This window comes from Bubalus bubalis, chromosome 2 (genome assembly GCF_019923935.1).
Source record: "Bubalus bubalis isolate 160015118507 breed Murrah chromosome 2, NDDB_SH_1, whole genome shotgun sequence".
NCBI lineage: Eukaryota > Metazoa > Chordata > Mammalia > Artiodactyla > Bovidae > Bubalus > Bubalus bubalis.
Window position 1 is genome coordinate 124110526 of NC_059158.1, and position 22018 is coordinate 124132543.

The following is a 22018-nucleotide window of genomic DNA, read 5'->3' on the forward strand; positions in this document are numbered from 1 at the left end:
CGAGAGAGAAATAACTTCAATAGCTCTAAATGAAAGCGATTTTGTTTTATAGTTTAAAATCATCCTACCAGGGCCTTCACTGTCAAGATAACTGAACATTTAAGGAAGAAATAATAACAATTCTTCATAAGCTCTTGCAGGAAATAGAAGAGCAGGGAGCATGTCCCAGCTCACTTACAAGGCTGGTTTTACCCCGATACCAAAGCCAGAGAGAGATTGTACAGAAAAAAGCTGCTACAGACCTAAAGTCTTAAACAAAATAGAAGCAGATCTTACTCAACAATTAATAAGCAGGGTAGTAACCATGGCCAAGAGTTTATCTTGGGGGAAAAGGTGGTTTATCATTCAAAAACCACTATAGTTCAACATATTAAAAATTAAGGAAAATTGTCTCCATTTATATGGAAAAGACATTCCACAGAATTTAAGACCTGATCATGATAAATGTTCACAACAAAATAGGAATAGAATGGAACTTCAGCTTGATAAAGGGTGTCTATGCAAATAATGTACAGCTAGCCTCATACTTCATAGCTAAAGTTAACAACTGACCATCCCTGTGTGGGCAATAATGGACTGCCTGCAATGCACATGGCTGCTAAGAACATAAAATATTACAGGTACTTTAGAAAAGAATTTGGTAATATATTAAACATACACTTTTCATATGACCCAGCAGTCCCACTCCTAGGTATTTATCCAAGAGAACTGAAAACATAGGTTCATACAGATATTGGTACATGAATGCTTCTGGCATCTTTGTTTGTAATAGGTAAAAACTAGAAGCGATCCAAATGTCCATCAGCAAGGAAACAGATAAACGGGCTATATCTGTAAAGTGGAAAGCTACTCAGTACATAAAAAGGAATGTGTTGATGCATGCAACACCATGGGTGAACCTCAGAAACATCATGCCTCTCTAAAGAGGGCAGCACAGAAGACAGGTGTTACAAACTCATCTATATGAAGCTATACTGCTGCAGCTACTGAAGCCCACATACCTAGAGCCTGTGCTCCACAAGAGAAGCCACCACAATGAGAAGTCCATGCAGTGCAGCGAAGAGTAGCCCATGGTCAGCAGCTAGAGAAAACCTACATGCAGCAACAAAAGTCTGCAGGCCAAAAGAAACCAGTACAGATCACGGCTGGCTACGTGTATGCGTTTTTGATGGGATTGCATTGGAAACCTCAAGGGAACATTTAGGGGCAGGGGACATGTTATGTATGTTGATTGCAGTGTTGATTAGGTACTCCTGTATATTTTTCAGAATTCATCATCATACATTTAAAATGTGTGGCATTTTGCTATATGTAAATGATACCTCAATAAAATTAAGGGAAAAACTGACTTCTTCAGGAAGATTTTTTTAGAATTCTCTTCTGAAATATTCAGGGAAAAATAAAAGGCCAAATACATAGCTTAACATCTATTTCTTCTTTTGATAAATTTGAAAAACTCTAGCATTGAATCTTTTTGGATTCTGTGTATATTGACCAACATACAGGTGGTGTCTTAAATCACGGAGAGCTGTCTAGTAAAGTGTATGGATTTGCATAGCTATGTATTGAAATGGGCACTTGGTGTATGAGTTCAGGTGTGAATAGGACTGCACTGGGTGCAGTTAACTGATATTTCCATGGATGAGGTGTGATTACCCCTTTCTAGAACAGAAGCAAACTGGTATTTCTATTTTTACTACAAAGGAATATAAATTTCTTCTTACTTTAGTATCATCGATAGAGATTTAATTTTTGTGATTTCCTTTTCTTAGGTTACAAGAGAAGATCGCTTATTAAGTCATAAAAATGCCAGTGTTCAGGATGCTTCCACAGACAGGTAGAGTGTTGGGGAGATGGATACTGAATACTCTTCCTCTTAACCTTTCTTTGGGGGGTACTTTTTTTCCCCTCTTTTCAAGTCTGTGACTACATGGTTTCAGAATATCTATTTGAAAGATAGTTTGACTCACTCTTCTATCCATTAATACATAGCTTCTTAAGCCCTACTTGTAGATCATTTGAAGATACTCCTAATTAGTCTTTTTTCATTCTCATTCTTCTTCATCTGATTGAAACCTTTGAAGATATTTTTAATGTTGTAAGGTACCTGGTGAGGAGTATTTGCAATATCTCTCAGGTGTGGCGGCTGTCTTGGTACCATCCTGTCAACACAGTGGGTTGTTTCTATAAACTTTGTTTCTGCAGGCTCTCACGTGACGCACGCAGGTGTCTTTACAGCCCCCTCTGAGTTCTTTCTGCCTGTCTTTTCTTGTTGACTGTTAACACCATTTATTTATCTTACTAGATTTCTGCCCCCTGCTCTATGCCAGTTTGTTTCGTTCATCTCTGTGTATCCAGTGTTCTGTGCTTAGTTGGTGTTAAACATTGTTAAGTGAATATTCTGATTAATGCTGTTCAGTTCCAGGTGCTGTCATCAACATAACACTTAAGTGCATGTTTTGTATAGAGGACTTTACAGTTAGTACTCAGCAAACTTACTCACTGGTGATCAGGGTACAACTGGGATTCCAGCTTAACCTTTTAATTAATCCTAATGAATCAATTTTCCCACATCATTTAAAAGTTATTTATTTATTTAGTTTGCTGCATCGGGTCTTAGTTGCAGCATGAGGGGTCTTTGGTTAGGCGGGGTCTTTCAGTGCAGCACAGGGACTCACTAGTTGCGGTCTGTGGGCTTCAGTAGTTGCAGCACATGGGTTCAGTTGCCCTGTGGCATGTGGGGTCTTAGTTCCCTAACCAGTGATCAAACCTGAGTCCCCTTCCTTGCAAGGTGGACTCTTTACCACTGGACCACCAGGGAAGTCCCTTGCCCACAACATTTTTAATACTACTGTTATTACTGAAGCCTTTAAGAGGAACCTCATCATAAACTCATCATGAACTTTTTGCAAAGAGGGGAATAATGAAGATGTAACTACCCAGTTGTTTATCAGAAATTTCACCGAAGCTAGAAAGATGTTAGAATATCCAACTTCCAGATTTATTTTTCTTCATGGCTGTTGGTGTTTTGATCATCTATTTTCCTTCCAGCATTTGAGATGGATCCTTTAAAGCAGAAATCCCCAATCTTTTTGGTTCCAGGGACTGGTTCCATGGAAGACAATTTTTCCATGAACCAGGGGTAGGGGGGATGGTTTCGGGATGATTCAAGCACATTACATTTATTGTTCACTTTATTTCTATTATTATTACATCAGTTCTGCCTCAGATCATCAGGCATTAGATCCCAGAGGTTGGGGACCCCTGCTTTAAAGAATACTCACGTTCTTATATACTTTTATATATACTTGGGTCTGTTTCTGGGTCTTTTCCTTTTCAGTTACTCTGATTTTTCTTCTCCTTGCCATACTAGACTTTTTAAAAATTGCTGTACCCCTTTTCTAAAAGGTAATATTTCAGGCATACAGAAAGCTTTAGAGATTGCATAATACATATCTGTGCACCAGCTGTCAAGCTTTGTCACATTTTCCTATTTTGCTATAGTAGATTTAGATCATTTTTCTTTTATCTTTTTTATAAAGTTATTGTTCCCGTGCATTTATACTTTATAGGTGTGCAATTTAGTGCTTTTTAGTACTTTGACAGAGTTGTGCAACCCTTACCACTATTAATTCCATAATACTGTCATCATACCTAAAAGAAGCATTCTCCCTGTATGAGTCACTCTACTTCCTCGTCCAGCACCTGGCTACCACCCATCTGCTTTCTGCCTGTACTGGATTTTCCTGCTTTGGATGGTTCATGTAACGGGAATTGTACAAATATATACAAATATGTCTGACTTTTTTCATTTAGCATAATGTTTTCAAGGTGTACCCATGTAGCATGTTTTGGTACTTCATAGCTGAATAATAGTCGATTGTGTAGATATGCCATATTTTGTTTATCCATGTGTCGATGGATATTTCCGTTGTTTGTTGTTTAATCACTAAGTCATGTCCAAGTCTTTTTGCAACCCCATGGACTGTACCTTGCTGGGCTCCTCTGTGCATGGGATTTCCCAGGGTAGAATACTGGAGTGGGTTGCCGTTTCCTTCTCCAGGGGATCTTCCCGACCCAGGGATGGAAGCTGCCTCTCCTGCACTGGCAGGTGAATTCTTTACCACTGAGCCACCTGGGAAGCCCTTGTTATTTCTACTTTGTGGCTATTTTGAATAAGGTGGTTCTTGAACATTTACATACAAAAAATTTGTAGACTTGCTTTCAGTTTTCTTTAATATGTGCCCAGGAGGGTTGTTGCTCAGTCATGTGGTAACTATTTTTAGCTTACTGAAGACCTGCCAAACTATCTTCCAAGGCAGCTGTGGCATTTTCCAGTCCCATCTGCAATGTATGATCATTTCTGTTTCTCAGTATCCTCGCCAGTGTTTATTATTCTCCATTTTAAAAATTATACCCATCCCAGTGAGTATGAACCACAAAACCCTTTGTGGTTTTAATTTTCATTTACCTAAAGAGTAATGATGTTATTGTATGGCAGAAACCAATACAACATCGTAAAGCAATTATCCTCCAATTTAAAAAAAATAATGATATTGAACATTTTTTCTGCTTTGGAGAAATTCTGTTCAGATCATTTGTTTTTGTAGTAACAGCTTTATTAAGATACAATTCAAATACTATGCAATGCAGTTCACCCATTTACAGTGTACAATTCAGTGGTTTTTGTTTTGATATATCTGAATTTTAAAAAATTATCCATGGTTTCTTCATATTCTTTTTTAAAAATTGTATTTATTTTTTATTGAAGGATAATTGCTTTATAATATTGCTTTGGTTTCTGCCATACATCAACATAAATTAGCCATAGATGTACATATGTATCCTCCCTCTTGACCCTCCCTCCCACCTCCCCTACCCCTGTAGGTTGTTACAGTGCCCTGGTTTGAGTTCCCTGAGTCATACAGCAAATTTCCATTGGCTGTCTATTTTATATGATAGTGTATATGGTTCCATGCTATTGTCTCCATTTGTCTCACACTCTTCTTCCTCCCTGCCACTCATGTCCATAAGTCTGTTATCCATGTCTACATCTCTATTGCTGCCCTGCCAATAGGTTCATTGGTACCATCTTTCTAGATTCCATATATATGCATTAATATACGATATTTGTTTTTCTCTTTCTGACTTACTTCACTCTGTAATAGGCTCTAGGTTCATCCACCTGATTAGAATGGACTCAGATGTGTTCCTTTTACGGCTGAGTACTATTCCATTGTATTTATGTACCACAACTTCTTTATCCATTCATCTATTGCTGGACATCTGGGTTGCTTCCGTGTCCTGCTATTGTAAATAGTGCTGCAGTGAACATTGGGGGTACACATGTCTTTTTGAATTTTGGTTTCCTCAGGTATATGCCTAGAAGTGGTATTGCTGGGTCATATGGTAGTTTTATTCCTAGTTTTTTAAACAATCTCCATCACTTCATGGGAAATAGATGGGAAACAGTGGAAACAGTGTCAGACTTTATTTTTGGGGGCTCCAAAATCACTGCAGATGGTGACTGCAGCCATGAAATTAAAAGACGCTTACTCCTTGGAAGGAAAGTTATGACCAACCTTGATAGCATATTCAAAAGCAGAGACATTACTTTGCCAACAAAGGTCTGTCTAGTCAAGGCTCTGGTTTTTCCAGTGGTCACGTATGGATGTGAGAGTTGGACTGTGAAGAAAGCTGAGTGCTGAAGAATTGATGCTTTTTGAAGTGTGGTGTTGGAGAAGACTGTTGAGAGTCCCTTGGACTGCAAGGAGATCCAACCAGTCCATTCTGAAGGAGATCAGCCCTGGGATTTCTTTGGAAGGAATGATGCTAAAGCTGAAACTCCAGTACTTTGGCCACCTCATGGGAAGAGTTGACTCATTGGAAAAGACCCTGATGCTGGGAGGGATTGGAGGCAGGAGGAGAAGGGGACGACAGAGGATGAGATGGCTGGATGGCATCATTGACTCAATGGACGTGAGTCTGGGTGAACTCCAGGAGTTGGTGATGGACAGGGAGGCCTGGCGTGCTGCGATTCATGGGGTTGCAAAGAGTCGGACACAACTGAGCTACTGAACTGAACTGAACTGATACTGTCTTCTGTAGTGGCTGTATCAGTTTACGTTCCCACCAACATTGGAAGATTTATTTATTTATTTTTGGTCTTGTTGGGGGTCTTCATTGCTGCACCTGGGTTCTCTCTAATTGCAGTGAGTGGGGGCTGCTCTCTAGTTGTGGTGCACAGACTTCTCACTACAGTGGCTTTTTTTGTTGTAGAGCATGGGCTCAGTAGTTGTGACTCTCAGACTCTAGAACATAGGCTCAATGGTTGTGGCACATGGGCTTTGTTGCTCTGTGGCATGTGGGATCTTCCTGGATCAGGTATCAAACTGGTGTTCCCTACATTTCAAGGCAGATTCCTAACCACTGGACCACCAGAGAAGCCCACAGTTTCTTCATTTTAACTGCCACAGTATATTCATTCTTTTACTAAAGGACAAATGCTTGTTACAAATTAACATTGTACATGTTCTTCCGTATACACATATGTCATAAGAATTTTTTCATCTGCTTTCTGTGTTTTGTAGCAGTGTAAACTACATAGGACTAATCTCTCTCTTTTTTTATTTTTTCGGTTTGGCCTCCGGATTCTTATTCATTGATTTACAATATTATATTTGTTTTAGGTGTACAATGTAATGATTAAATATTTTTATGGATTATATTCTATTTTTACATTTATTATAAATTATTGGTTATATTTATATTCTTGTAACTTATGTATTTTATACATAGTTCAGTTGCTCAGTCATGTCCAACTCTGCAACCCCATGGACCACAGCACACCAGGCCTCCTGTCCATCACCAACTCCCAGAGTTTACCCAAACCATGTCCATTGAGTCGGTGGTGCCATCCAACGATCTCATCCTCTGTTGTCCCTTTCTCCTCCTGCCTTCAACCTTTCCCAGCATCAGGGTCTTTTCAAATGAGTCAGCTCTTCCCATCAGGTGGCCAAAGTATTGGAGTTTCAGCTTCAACATCAGTCCTTCCAGTGAACACCCGGGACTGATCTCCTTTAGGATGGACTGGTTGGATCTCCTTGCAGTCCAAGGGACTCTCAAGAGTCTTCTCCAACACTGCAGTTCAAAAGCATCAATTCTTTGGCACTCAGCTTTCTTTATAGCCCAACTCTCACATCCATACATGACTACTGGAAAAACCATAGCCTTGACTAGACGGACCTTTGTTGGCAAAGTAATGTCTCTGCTTTTTAATATGCTGTCTAGGTTGGTCATAACTTTCCTTCCAAAGAGTAAGCGTCTTTTATACATAGTAGTTTCTGTTTATTGATTTCCTAGCACTATCCACCCCCTCCTCACTTAGCTCATTTCACTGGTAACCTCTAGTTCTCTATATCTGCAAATTTGTTTCTGACTTACTTCACTTATATATTCATTTGTTTGTTTATTTTTTTAGATTTCGCATGTAAGTGATAAAATACAGTATTAGTCTTTCTCTGTCTGACCTATTTCACTAAACATAATACCCTCTAGGTGCATCCATGTTGTTGCAAATTTTCATTCTTTTTATAGCTGAGTAATATTCCATTACATATATACACACTACATTTTCTTTATCCATTCATCTTGATGAACACTTAGGTCACTTCTATATCTTAGTTATTGTAAATAACCCTGCTATAAACACTGGGGGAGGGCACATATCTTGTTAAATTAGTGGTTTTTTTTCTTCAGATATACACTCAGAATTGCTGGATCATGTAGTAGTTCAATTTTGGTTTTTTTGAGGAGCTGCTATACTGTTTTCCATAGTGGCTGCAACAGCTTCCATTCCCACCAACAGGGAATTTCCACCAACAGGGAATTCCCACATTCTTGTCAGTGTTTGTTCTTTATGTTCTTTTTGGTGATAGCCATGCTAACAGGTGTGCGGTGATGTCTCATTGTGGTTTTGGTTTGCATTTCCCTAATGAGCAGTGATGTTGAGCATCTTTTCATGTACCTGTTGTCTATTTGTATATATCTTCTTTGGAAAAATGTCTGTCACATCCTTTGCCCACTCCCCCCCACTGCTCACTTTTAATTGGTTTATTTATTTTTATTAAATATTGAGATGTTTGAACCATTTATGTGTTTTGAGTATTAACCCCATATTGGTCATATCATTTGTAGATATTTTTTTCATTCTGTTATCTTCATTTTGTCAGTGGTTTCCTTTGCACTACAAAAGCTTTTAAGTTTTATTATATCTCATTGTTTATATTGTTGCTTTTGTTTCCTTTGCTTTGAGACAGATCCAAAAAAAATATTGGTACATTTTATGTCAAAGAGCGTTCTGCCTGTATTTTCTACTAGTTTTATAGTTTCTGGTCTTACCTTTATTTTTTTAATCTGTTTTGGGTTTATTTTTGTATATGGTATGAGATGTTCTAATTTCATTTTTACATACAGCTGTCCAGGTTTCCAGCTGCTGTTATTGAAAAGACTGTCTCTTCCCTACTGTATGTTCTTACTTCCTTTATTTTGGTTTAATTGACCAAAAGTGCATGGCTTTATTTCTGGGCTCTCTATTCTGTTCCATTGATCTATGTGTCTGTTTTTATGCCAATACTATACTATTTTGATTACTGTAGCTTTATGGTATAGCTTGAAGTCAGGGAGTGTGATTCCTCTAGCTGTATTCTTTTTTTCTTGATTACTTTGGCGATTTGGAGTCCTTCATCTAAATTTCCATATAAATTTTATGCCCCAACCACTAATGCCAAAGAAGCTGAAGTTGAACAGTTCTGTGAGGACGTACAAGAGCTTCTAGAACTAAAACCAAAAAAAGATGTCCTTTTGATCACAGGGGAATGGAATGCAAAAGTAGGAAGTCAAGAGATTCCTGGAATAACAGGCAAATTTGGCCATGGAGTACAAAATGAAGCAGGGCAAAGACAAACAGTTTTGCAAAGTGAACACACTGGTCATAGCAAACACCCTCTTCCAACATCAGAAGAGATGCCTGTACACATGGACATCACCAGATGGTCAATACTGAAATCAGATTGATCATATTCTTTGCAGCTGAAGATGGAGAAGCACTATACAGTCAGCAAAAACAAGACTGGGAGCTGACTGTGGCTCAGATTATGAACTCCTTATTGCAAAATTCAGACTTAAATTGAAGAAAGTAGGGAAAACCACTAGACCATGCAGGTATGACCTAAATCAAATCCCTTATGATTATACCATGGAAGAGACAGATAGATTAAAGGGATTAGATCTGACAGAGTGCCTGATGAACTATGGACGGAGGTTCGTAACATTGTACAGGAGGCAGTGATCAAAACTATCCCCAAGAAGAAGAAATGCAAAAAGGCAAAATGGTTGTCTGAGGAGGCCTTACAAATAGCTAAGAAAAGAAGAGAAGCAAAAGGCAAAGGAGAAAATGAAAGATAAACCCATCTGAATGCAGAGTTCCAAAGAACAGCAAGGAGAGATAAGAAAGCCTTCATCAGTGATCAATGCAAAAAAATAGAGGAAAACAATAGAATGGAAAAGAGTAGAGATCTCTTCAAGAAAATTATAGATACCAAGGGAACATTTTATGCAAAGATGGGCACAATAAAGGACAGAAACAGTATGGGCATAACAGAAGCAGAAGATATTAAGAAGAGGTGATGAGAATATACAAAAGAACTATACAAAAAAGATCTTAATGACCCAGATAAACACAATGGTATGATCACTCACCTAGAGCCAGACATCCTGGAGTGCAAAGTCAAGTGGACGTTAGGAAACATGACTGTGAACAAAGCTGGTGGAGGTGATGGAATTCCAGCTGATCTATTTCAGATCCTAGAAGATAATGCTGTAAAAGTGCTGCACTCAATATGCCAGCAGATTTGGAAAACTCAGCAGTGGCCACAGGACTGGAAAAGGTCAGGTTTCATTCCAATCCCAAAGGCAATGCCAAAGAATGTTCAAACTACCACTCAATTGCACTAATTTCACATTCTTGCAAAGTAATGCTGAAAATTCTCCAAGCTAGGCTTCAACAGTCCTGAACCAAGAATTTCCAGATATTCAAGCTGAATTTAGAAAAGGCAGAGGAACCAGATCCAATGCCAGTACCCATTGGATCATATAAAAAGCAAAAGAATTCCAGAAAAACATCTACTTCTGCTTCATTGACTATGCTAAAGCCTTTGACTGTGTGGATCACAACAAACTGTGGAAAATTCTTAAAGAGATGGGAATACCAGACCACCTTACCTACCTCCTAAGAAACCTGTATACAGATCAAGAAGCAGCAGAACCAGACATGAAACAATGGACTGATTTCAAATTGGGAAAGGAGTACGTCAAGGCTGTTTATTGTCACCCTGCTTATTTAACTTATATGCAGAGTGCATCATGCCTAATGCCAGACTGAATGAAGCAGAAACTGGAATCAAGATTCCTGGGAGAAATACCAATAACCTCAGATACGCAGATGATACCACCTTTTTTAATGGCAGAAAACGAAAAGGAACTAAAAGAGCGTCTTGATGAAAGTGAAAGAGGAGAGTGAAAAAGCTGGCTTTAAACTCAACATTCAAAAAACTAAGATCACATGAAATTCCATCACTTCATGGCAAGTATATGGGGAAACAGTGGAAACAGTGAGAGGCTTTATTTTCTTGGGCTCCAAAATCACTGCAGATGGTGACTGCAGCCATGAAATTAAAAGACGCTTGCTCCTTGGAAGAAAAGCTATGACCAACATAGACAGCATATTAAAAAGCAGAGACATTACTTTACTGACAAGTTCCGTATACTCAAAGCTATGGTTTTTCCAGTAGTCATGTGTGGATGTGAGAGTTGGACCATAAAGAAAGCTGAGTGCCGAAGAATTGATGCTTTTGAACTGTGGTGTTGGAGAAGACTCTTGAGAGTCCCTAGGACTGCAAGGAGATCTAACCAGTCCATCCTAAAGGAGATCAGTCCTGAATATTCATTGGAAAGACTGATGCTGAAGCTGAAGCTCCAATACTTTGGTCACCTGATGAGAAGAACTGACTCATTAGAAAAGACCCTGATGCTGAGAAAGATTGAAGGCAGGAGGAGAAGGGGATGAAAGAGGACGAGATGGTTGGATGGCATCATGACTTGATGGACCTTAGTTTGAGCAAACTCAGGGAGATGGTGAAGGACAGGGAAGACTGGCGTAGTGCTACAGTCCATGGGGTCGCAAAGAGTCAGACTGAGCAACTGAACAACAACGACAGTGTTTCCATCTATTTTTTAGGATTACTTGTCCTAGTTCTGCGAAAAGGCCTGATAGGCATTTTGATAGGAATTGCATTAAATCTGTAGATAGCTTTGGATAGTGTGGACATTTGCTAATATTAATTCTTCTAAGACATGAACATGGGATATCTTTCCATTTCTTTGCATCATCTTCAGATTCTTTCATCAGTTTTCAGAATATAGTTTTCAAAATAAAGGTCTTTTACCTCCTTGATTAGGTTTATTCCTAGATATTTTATTATTATTAGTGCAATTTTAAATGGGATTATTTTCTTGATATCACTTTTTGATAGTTTGTGTGTTGAAAAGCAGGACTATTTTCTAATTGAAGAGTTCGTTTTTCTTCTTCCTGAGGAGGCTGCTTGTGACCCCAGTGTCACGTCTGTCAGTCCTCCATGATGTGAACATACCTTTCTCTTCCTAGTGCTGAATTAAATGAGAACACTGTGCCCGTCCGTGGAGACTCTCTGGCTCTGATGCGAACCACACCTGCAGAAAGTGGGTCTGCTCTAAAGGTAACAATCACTGCCACTTTTTAAGGTTTCTCCTCACATTCTGCTGAGTTGAATCTTGGTTGTACAGGACATCTGGTGAGTTCTGATGGACACCAGAACGTAAGCTGTGAAAAAAGCACTGAACCTCACTTCTCTAGGGAGAATCCTATTATCAAATCCAAGAGTAGCTCAGGGTTTCTTCTCCATTTTTGAGTTATTTGTTGTTGTTGTTTTTTTTTAGATGATCTCTTATTTTTGGTTTTTGTATGCTGACTCTACTTCTCTAATGTCTGAAACAGAACACTGCACATAGTAGGCAGCAAATAAGTATTGATTGATCAGAAGTAACATTCTGAGATTGTGTTGTGTTATAACCAGCTTATCTCAAATCCTACCTTTCTTGTATCCACTTGTCACACACCCATTGTTGTTTAGTTGCTAACTTGTGTCCGAGTCTTTTTGCAACCCCATGAACTCTCGCCCACCAGGCTCCTCTGTTGGTGGGATTTTTTAGGCAAGAAAACTGGAGTGCTTTCCCATTTCCTTCTCCAGGGGATCTTTCTGACCCAAGGATCAAAGCTGCGTCTCCTGCGTTGCAGGCGGATTCTTTACCACTGAGTTACCTGGGAAGCCCCACACACCCTTACCAGTTCAGAAATCATAGAAACCCAGTTCATTGCTCTGGGAATGTTTTAATTTGCAATTTAAACAACAAGTTATTTTTTTAAATGAACAGTTACCATTTGTTCTTGTATTGCATAAGCACATTTATCATAGAAATCTACCTAATATTTTATAAAAAGAAAAAAATTAGCAATTACCTGTATTCCCACTAGTCAAAAAAACTTTGATGTTTTAAAAAAGGAACCTAAAATATTTTCAATCTGGAGATTCCTTTCTGCTAATTAAAATCCTAAAATGATATATTAACATATTTGATCATTGAAAATCATTAGGTGGAACCTCAGATGTGTTTTGGAACAGAGAAGGACATTTGTCCCCCAGATTTATTGCATATTGTGTACCAGGATAGCATGCTAGGCTTTGAAAATTAAAAAACGACTGAAACATGACCTCTTCTTTCAAACTGCTTTATAGTACACTTGGAGAGAGGATTTTAATATGTTGTGGTGGAGATATGCACAGGCTCTTTCAGGGCTCACCAGGTCACACAGGGTAAGAAGCAGTGGGATAGGAGGAGGGAGCTATGAGAAGGGAGAGGACAGTTACTTCATATGTGGGATTAAAATTCAGTTAACACTGAACTGGCGATGTACCATGGCCTGAGGACAGACAGACAGAAATGTATAAATAAAGGGTACACCCTGGGTACTTAATGCTCTTATTTCCAGACTGGAGTTTCATCTTTTATCCTTTTAACATTCTTCCTATGCATCCCCCCAACACATACACACACACTGCTGTACAGAACTCTGTTTGTATAAGGTGCTTCAAATATTGATTAGACAAAAGTATCAAATAATGTTTATGGGGGAAATTTGCATTATACTCCTTTGTGAACATTAGAGCACCCACACGTGTGAATAAAGAAGCACTGGGACTTCAGGCCTCTCTTAACTTGCTGGCTCCTTGCTGGCTGAACCTTTTACCTCTATTCTCTAGTTCAAGAGCTGAGAGCCAGGACAGTCCTAAACCCTACCCAAGTCTTGTCTTACCAGAAGGAATAACTGTATGAAAATTCACAAAACTCTTTAGTGTTTTAAAGTTCTGACTGTAGGCTAGGTTCCCTCCAACACAAGTGAAATCACTGATAACTATGGCTCCTGAATGTCCCCATTTCTTTCAAGATTAACACCAACCAGGCATGGGTCCAAATTATACACTGCAAGGATATGGAAAAAGCCGTTTGGTGATTAATGGGTCATTTGACATCTGTGTATCTTGTCTTCCAAAGGATGCTACAGATGAACTGGATGCCTTGCTGTTGTCTCTAACTGAGAATCTCCTTGACTACACAACCACACCTCAGGTAAAGATGCTTTAAAACAGGAAGATGGAAACATATTTCTGTTTGAAATTGTCCCTGCTAGATTCCAATTTTTACCTTGTCTATAATTTAGTAAGACTTTTCATTTCATAAATTTATATTTCAGTAACCACGTAGCATTGCTTTTCTATACTAAGTTCTGCCAACTTGAATCTGTGTGTCATTACATAACCACATGTTAACTGTGAACCTATTTGTAACTAAACTGAAAGTCCCTCAGTTGTGTCTGACTCTTTGCAACCGCATGGACTGTAACCTGCCAGGCTCCTCTATCCATGGAATTCTCCAGGCAAGAATACTGGAATGGGTAGCCATTCCCTTCTCCAGGGGATCTTCCCAACCCAGGGATTGAACCCAGGTCTCCCACATTGCAGGTGGATTCTTTACCATCTGAGCCACTACTGAAGCCCAAGAATACTGAAGTGGGTAGCCTATCCCTCCTCCAGGGGATCCTGCCAACCCAGAAGTTAAACTGGGGTTTCCTACATTACTGGAGGGTTCTTTACCAGCCGAGCTACCAGGGAAGCTCTTTTTGTAACATCATCCTATTAAACAGCATGAGAGGAACATGTGGGGGTAAACCAGCTTCTAAAGAGTTCAGACAATAAAGAATTTTAATTTAAAAATAAAACATTTACAGAAAGATGGAATCATAAGAATGGTTGACATTAAACACATTGATCTTTATTTGAGTTTGGGAGGTACTGTGTTAAGTACTGTGTGTGCATGCTAAGTCATGTCCAACTGTGAGCATGATACAAATAAAAAACAGTCCCTTCCCTCCAGAGACATGGAGACTAGTTGGGATGGAAGGTACACAGAAGCCTCATTTAGTGCTTAATGACTCATGTACTAGGACTGCTGTGACATCACCTGAAGGCTTGGGAGTTCAGGTGGTACTCAGGTGTGTGTGTGCATCACTGGAGAGCGTAAGAAAGCACAGACCACTGGTCTCCACCCTCGGAGTTTCTGACATGGTATGTGTGGGGTAGAGCCTGAGAAGCTGCATTTCTGACCATTCCCGGGGGTTCAGATGTGGGCCAGTAACCACCAGCTGATATCAGTAAACACAGAGACTTTACCAGATGCACAAACAGAAAATACAAGCGATGTTGGCGGTATTGGGCCACAATAATCCTTTAACCAGATAAAAGAGGTAACTTCTAAGACTAATGAAAAAATAGCCTGAAGCTGAAGAAGGAATCCTTGGGGCCCAGCTCAGAACACTTATTGTGTGTCTATGCTTTCTCACAGGTGGGTGGGTGATACAGTGATGAAAATGAATTTCATTAAAAGCATTTTCTATCACTAGTATATTTTTACTTACCTGCAAATTTAAGTGTTCTCTTTGTTTTAAATAAAAATGTTGAATATGATGCATTTTAGATTCTGCATATAAGCTTTCCTACTATACTTACTAATTTATAGTTATTAGAACTGTAATACTCTTCTAATAAATTGAGCTTTTTAAGTGATTTTGATATGTGATGAGGCCAGTCCAGCACCATTATGCTGATATTTTGCTGTTTTTGATTGTTAGTTCTTTCAGATGGTTTTTAGAATAACTTTGTCAAGTTTCGCTCCCTTGAAAGCCTTTGAAGTTTTAATTATGATTGTATTGAATCCATAAATTAACTTGAGGAAAGAACTGATAATATTTGTGATTATCTTCTTGGCCAAGAGTATAATGTTTTTCTCATCCAAGATTTCCTGTTTCTCCTAAAAGTTATGTAGTTGTAGTCTCCCCAATATAAATTTTTTGTTTTCCTATTTTTGTTATTTCCAGACCCTTTATGGTTTTTTTGCTAGTAAGATTTTTTACCCATTAAAGAATTTAGGACTTAACAGAGAATAGTCTGAAATGTCCTCTGCAAGTCTTCTCTGTTCTATGTTAGGTTAAATCCTAAATGCTTAATAGTTTTGTTGATGTTGTGAATGGTATTTAATTTTTTACTATTGAATTCGTAAGTTGATTTTGTGTTTAGGAAACTTGCTGAGTTATTTGCAGTAGTCATTCTGCTGATTCTCTCAAATATTCTGTCAGTTTCTGGGGTGTGTTTAGTATCTCTGTCTGCAATTATTGGTTAATCCATTTCTTAACCTATTGTTGGATCTTTCGATTTTGTGTATATTTTGAAGATAGATGCATGTTTGTTGATTGTAATTATACTTTCTTGAGCTCCTTTTGACACTTTAAAGTGTCCTTCTTTGCCCCTTTTTTCCTCTCTTTATTTCTCTTTTGATTGATAAAAATTTGATAATGTAGCTTTAAGTTTGAATTGCCTTAAATAGATTTTTCTATTAATTTATTTTCAGTTATTTTGGATCTGTTTGTTTTAAGTGGACCTGTTGTGAACAGCATTTTGTTGGATCTTGTTTTTTATTTCGATCTTATTTGAAAGTCTCGATGTTTTGATTGAGTTTAAATCCACTTATATTTACTGTAATTATTGTTATTATAGGACGTCTTTGTGCCAAACCATTTTTTGTTTACTTTTACTGTACTTCTTTTCTCTCTGTTTGATTTTCTGTGGTTAAAAGTTCATTTCTTAATATTGGTGGGGAAGTCATATTTTATATATTTTTAAAGTATTTATTTTTTATTAATTTGGCTGTGCCTTGTCTTAGTTGTGGCATATGGGATCTAGTTTCCTGACCAGGGATAGAACCTGGGCCCCTTGCATTGGAAGCATGGAGTCTTAGCCACTGGACCACCAAGGGAAGTCCCTTTATTTTGTATCTTTATTCTTTTGGTAGTTACCTAGGTTACTAAGACCTGGACTTATATTAATTTTTTCTTATCAGAATGTCACCAGTGCAAGGGCTAGTCTGAGTTTCCATAAACAGGGAGAGTTGGGAGTTCATTAGATGACTGTTATACACATAAAAGTGAGATCTAAAAAATCGAACATTAAAAAGACTAACAAAGGCCCTATGAGTCAGTAGTAGTGTGGGTGTTTTTATTCTGTTTGCTGCATGCATAATTAGAAAATGGACTGTATAGAGACAGATTTTTTTTCTGTGTACTTTCTTTTTTCCTGTTCCATTTGAATTAGTCACAGTCCCCTGTTCAAGAAGGCTGTGATTATTTGTAATGAACTGAAATGAAATTTCAGAAAATAAATGTTAAATTGAACGCTGGGGATTGGGGAAATCCCTAGTGAATGACCTGAAAGTAGTAGTAGCATTCAGATTCCACCCCCCCACCCATGCATTTGATCGCAGAAGAAAGCAGTATAATTATAAAAATTCAATCTTCCCTAAAAATAAATACATGTCTATATACATTTTTTTCAGGTATCTTCAACATCAGTGATCACGCCCCGTTGGATTGTGCCAGTAAGTTAATGATATTTAGAATTTTTCTTTCTGTTCCCCTTACAGAATGAGGCCTGAAGGAGTACCAGGTTCTTTCTTTTCCTTGAAAACCTGGGGTCATCATCAAAGTTCTTTTAATTAAAGTTACCGGCTTCAAACTAGTGATTTAACTTTTCTGTTTGTAAATGTGTAAGGGTGCTAACAAAAATAAAAATAAAAATCTGATGTGAAGGATGGTAAAAGGAAACCAAAAAAAGAAAAACAAAAAACAAAGCAGCTGTGATCATAAACATCCTCCCCATTGCCATAATTATTGGAGAAGATGGCTTGGAGCTGAAGTGCTGGTTGTCAGGGAGGTGTGATCACCTCCTCTCAGACGTGTTGTGTGTCTTTCTCAGCAGAGCACTGTCCTTCCTAATGGGCTTGCAGGAAATGGGTTTTCCCTGACTGGAAAGGAAGGGCTGGGCAGCAGAGAGCTCATCTCTCCCCCAGCGCCATTCTTGGTGGACGCCGTGACCAGGTGAGGAATTCTTTCTCAGTTGCACTTCTTAGGCATCTGTTAGGAGGAAAGAAATAATAAAATTAATTGTATTTAAAGCAATAATGTCCATTTTTTACCTGAACTTAATTGAAACTGAATAAATCTCTTCCTCTGTTAATTGGAGTAGTGTTTTTTCTTTTTTCTTGTCAGTAGCAATTTTATACAAAATTATGAAGTAGATCTTATTTTTTTTTAATTGGAAGTCTTTGTTAGATAAAGAAGTTAAAAGGGCTATCTTTAAAATTTTATATTTCTTTGAAAATTGATTTGTCTTTTCCTATCATGCTTTACTGTTATGTTGTCCATCAATACAGAGGAAGAGGTGCAGATAAGGGTAGGGCAGGGGATTCCCAAGGTGAGGGCTCTGGTGTAGCTTTCACTGAAGCCTGCTTATTGCAAGCTTATTCTAGCATATTGCTTGCCACAAACAGAAACTGAACTCAGAGAGCTTTTATTCAGCATGTAATTCTTCAGCTTTTGTTAGGACCAAGAGTGTGCCTGTTTTGCAAAAGATTTTGCCTTCATTTCTTACCTCTGACTTTTTCATGGGTGTGTTTGCTGTTTCTCACATCTTCCTGGTGTTGAGAATGCAGATCAGTTGTAGTAGATGCTTTAGAAAAAAAAAATTTTCTCAGTATAAAGGAAAAGTTACTAGAGTTGGTTAACTTGAGAGAAATTCATAGTTCATTTTAAAATTGTTGTCTTACCTCTGTAGTCTTTAATATAATTGTTTACTCAACAAATACTGATTGAATATTAGGTACCAGGCATTACTTCTAACTGGCATTGAAGAGAGCTGTGAACAGGATGGATGTGGGACCTGTTTCCCTAAACATTTGTATGACTAGTAGTACCCACTGTTAAAGTTAGAGATTACCTGCAGAGAGCCAGGTAATAATTCTCTGTAATTGAGTTTACACAGTAAAATGTGAGTGCTTATAGAATTCCAAATGTTAAGTCACAGATGACATCAGGGCCTTGTCTCCATTCCTTCCCAAAGCAAATAATCATAAAGGAATTAGATTAAAAGTAACAGATAGTACACCTGAAGCTAGTATAATATGTTAGGATCTTAATGAGGAAAACATGACAGTAAGTCAGTGAAACACTAGAGTCCAGAAGCAAACCCACACAAATACAGTTCCCTGATTTATGAAAAATGATGGTGCAGTGCTGAAGGGAAAGAGTGGTCTCTCAGTCAGTCAGCCTGACAAGTTAAATATCCTTGTGGGAAAAAAATTAATCTTGACCCAGCCTCATACTGCTCACCAAAATCTATTGTAAGTACACTGAAAATCTGAAATGTCCATAAATAAAGGTTTTAGCAAAAAATATAAGTACACATCCTTGTGGCCTTGAAATAAGCAAAGATTTTTTAAACAAGTCATAAAATGCTATACTCATTCAGGAAAAAATTGACAACTTGGATTGTATCAAAAAAGCTTCTATTTATCAACAGATACAATTTCAAGCACTCAAAAAAGAAGCCACACAGTAGAGAAGACAGCTGCCCCTTCCCCCTCTCTCTGACTCTGTCTCTCTCAAAAAGGACTGATCCAGAATATATAAAGAACTCTTGTGAATCAAGAAAAATGCAGCTCAATAGAAAAATTGGCAAAAGAGTTGAAAAGCAGTTCACAAGAAGGATATCCAGATGGCCGATAAACCATTAGATGATGTACCTCTTGACAAGTCATTGAGAAATACAAATTCAAGCCACTGTGATACCACTCCATACACGTAAAATGGCTCAAGTGAAAGAGACACGTAATACCAAGTAGAGATGAAGTCATAGGGCAACAGAAACTCTAAATTTAAATAACTATGTTGCACATAGATTTGGCAGTATCTACGAAAGCTGAAAATACTCTTAGGTGCATACTCAATAGAAATACAGATATACACCCATTAAAGGTATGTACAAAAATGTTTATAGCAACTGTATTCATCATAGTCAAAATTGAAAACTTAAAAAACCCATTAGCAGTCAACTATATAAATACTAGACTAGAGCAATGAAAACTAACGAACCAACTGTGGCAGAGAATCACTGGTGAGTTGCTTATACTGAGTTATATTAAGTGTTTATTGCTGTGTAACATATTACCACACATTTAGCAGCTTAAAACAGCACAGGTTTCTGTAACCTCATCCCTGTGGGTCAGGAGTCTGGATACAACTTAGCTGTATCCTCTGCTGTAGACTCTCCCAGGTGCCAGTCGGGGAGTTGACCAGAACTGGGCTCTCAGCTGAAGGATCAGGTGGAGGAGGCTCTGCTGACAGGATTCAGTTCCTGAGGGACTGCAGGCCAAGGGCCTCCATTTTTAGCTGACTTGAAGCCACAGGCTGCCCTCAGGACTTGCCGTGGAGCCTTTATTTCTGCAGACCCAGCAAACCAGGAAGGCACTGGGACACTTGCCCGCCACCCACAAGTCCCCGTCTGTACTGTAATCCCAGGGGTGAGAACCGGTTACTTTTGTTCCAGTCTGTTGGTTAAAGCAAATCACAGGGCCTGCAACGCTCAGGGGAGGAAGTCACGTACGAGTGCTGGGAAGTTTGGTCTTATAGTGTCTGTACCACAATAATGGCGAGCAAAGTAAAGTTCAGAAAGAGGCCCAGCTCTCGAGGAACCAAGCAATGATTCCTCTCGAGGTAGCTAGTTTCAGAGCCCTAGTGATGTTCTGTTTCCTGATCTGTGTGCTGATGATACAGGTGTGGCTAGTGTGTGACGGTTCTTCATTCTACAAACTCCTGCTGCTTTGTGCACTTCAGCATGTGAATGTAATAATCAGTAACGTGTTTAAAAGAATGATGCTGGTGTTGCATCTTGCACTATGTAAATCTTACTTTAAAGGCTTAAAACAGGAGAGGAGACAACAGCAGTGGAGAGAACGAAAAAGTTTGGGGAGCAGTGAAAAGACAGAGGAGTGGTAAATAGATGGACAGGAGAAAACTGAGGTCTAAGCCTGAAATGGGGAGGGAGCGGAAATTGGAAAAGTAAGAAGCATGTTCTCACTGTAGCTCTGAGGAAAGTCTCAGGAGGTAAAGGGACCAAATATCATGAAGATGGTCCAGGCGGAGCTGAGAACCTGAGACTTGGTTGAAAGCATCTAGACCCATTTAGAATTTCCCCTCCCCACGCTGCTGACACTGCCCTGATTCTGGAGGCTCACCTCTGGAGGAGCTGAGCAGGCGAGGCCCTGGATTTGGGGACCCTGTTGGGAAGAAGGCCCCGAAGAGCTGAAGACAGAGGTTAACTCAGTGCCTGCATGCCAAGGTGTGAAACCCCAGCTGTCGTTCAGTTTCCAGCTTCCAGAATGCTGTGGGTCACATGTAAAAGTCTCAGATGAGAACTTACTTCAGAGGCTTATTACTCTAGAAAACCTGACTGACTCAGAGAGACTGATACTTTTAGATCCCAGGAAATCTGCCTAAAAACTCATCTTGGAAGCCTGTAGTTAATGGATTTTGCCCACACATACAGTTTCCAGACAGCATTCCAGTGCTTCATGCTCAAGTGTGAACAGACTGCTTCCCTCTTAAATATGAAGAGAGCCAAAGATTATCAGGTATGTGAGGAAAGACCAAAGCAGTTCAGCTTGAAAAGGCAACAAGGAGGAAATAAAGGAATATGAGTAACAAAAATTTTGTAAAATGATAGTGTGAGAAAGAAGATACTGTATTCACTCAACAATAGCAGGAGATTAAAAAAGAAGAGGAACAGAAAAGAAGAAAGTATTCCCAGAAATTACTAACCAAGTTAAAAATAAGATCCAAAGAATGCATGGTAGATAAGATTCAGGAAATCTCCAAAAAGGTAGAATAAAAAGCTGGAAATTGGGACAGAAGAGAAAATTCGAGGACTGGTCTAGGAAGTCCAATATGTGAATCACTGGAGAGCCAGAAGAAAGAACAGAGTAAATAAAAGTGACAAAAATATTTTAAAAAGGAATCAAGGTTTTTCCAGAACATAAGTACTTGAGTTTTAGATTAAAGGAGCTCAGTGGGTATCCAGTAACACAATGAAAATAGATGACACCATGGAACATTATGAGATTTCAGAATATCAAATTTAAGAGAGGATGTAGGTCTTCAGAGAGGGCAGGAGAAGAGTACTTAAAAAAGACTGATAATCAGATGATAGCAGACTTTACTGAAGCTAGGAGATAATAAATAGAGCAGTGCTTGCAGAATCTGGAGAAGAATCGTTTGCACCTCGTATTTTATACCCAAACTATCCATGCAGCATGAGATTGAAATGACATTTTCAGGAGTTCCCTGGTGGTTCAGTGGTTAGGCCTCGGTGGTTTCACTGCCGGGGCCTGAGTTCAGTCCCTAGTCAGGGAACTAAGCTCTCCC

At 38.8% G+C, this 22018-nt stretch overlaps 1 protein-coding gene across 4 annotated transcripts in view; it reads left to right on the forward strand.

Annotated features, from left to right (window-relative positions):
• The window catches only part of EPB41L5 (erythrocyte membrane protein band 4.1 like 5), a 167427-nt gene that overhangs the window by 139348 nt on the left and 6061 nt on the right, over positions 1-22018 (forward strand). For 3 of the 4 annotated variants that reach the window (XM_006057177.4, XM_006057180.4, XM_006057178.4), the window contains exons 20-24: positions 1773-1837; positions 11723-11813; positions 13708-13782; positions 17098-17139; positions 17517-17638. In XM_006057177.4, the coding sequence (XP_006057239.1) occupies positions 1773-1837; positions 11723-11813; positions 13708-13782; positions 17098-17139; positions 17517-17638 (395 nt within the window). The remainder of the gene's footprint in view (positions 1-1772; positions 1838-11722; positions 11814-13707; positions 13783-17097; positions 17140-17516; positions 17639-22018) is intronic. The other variant, XM_006057179.4, reaches the window with a different exon arrangement.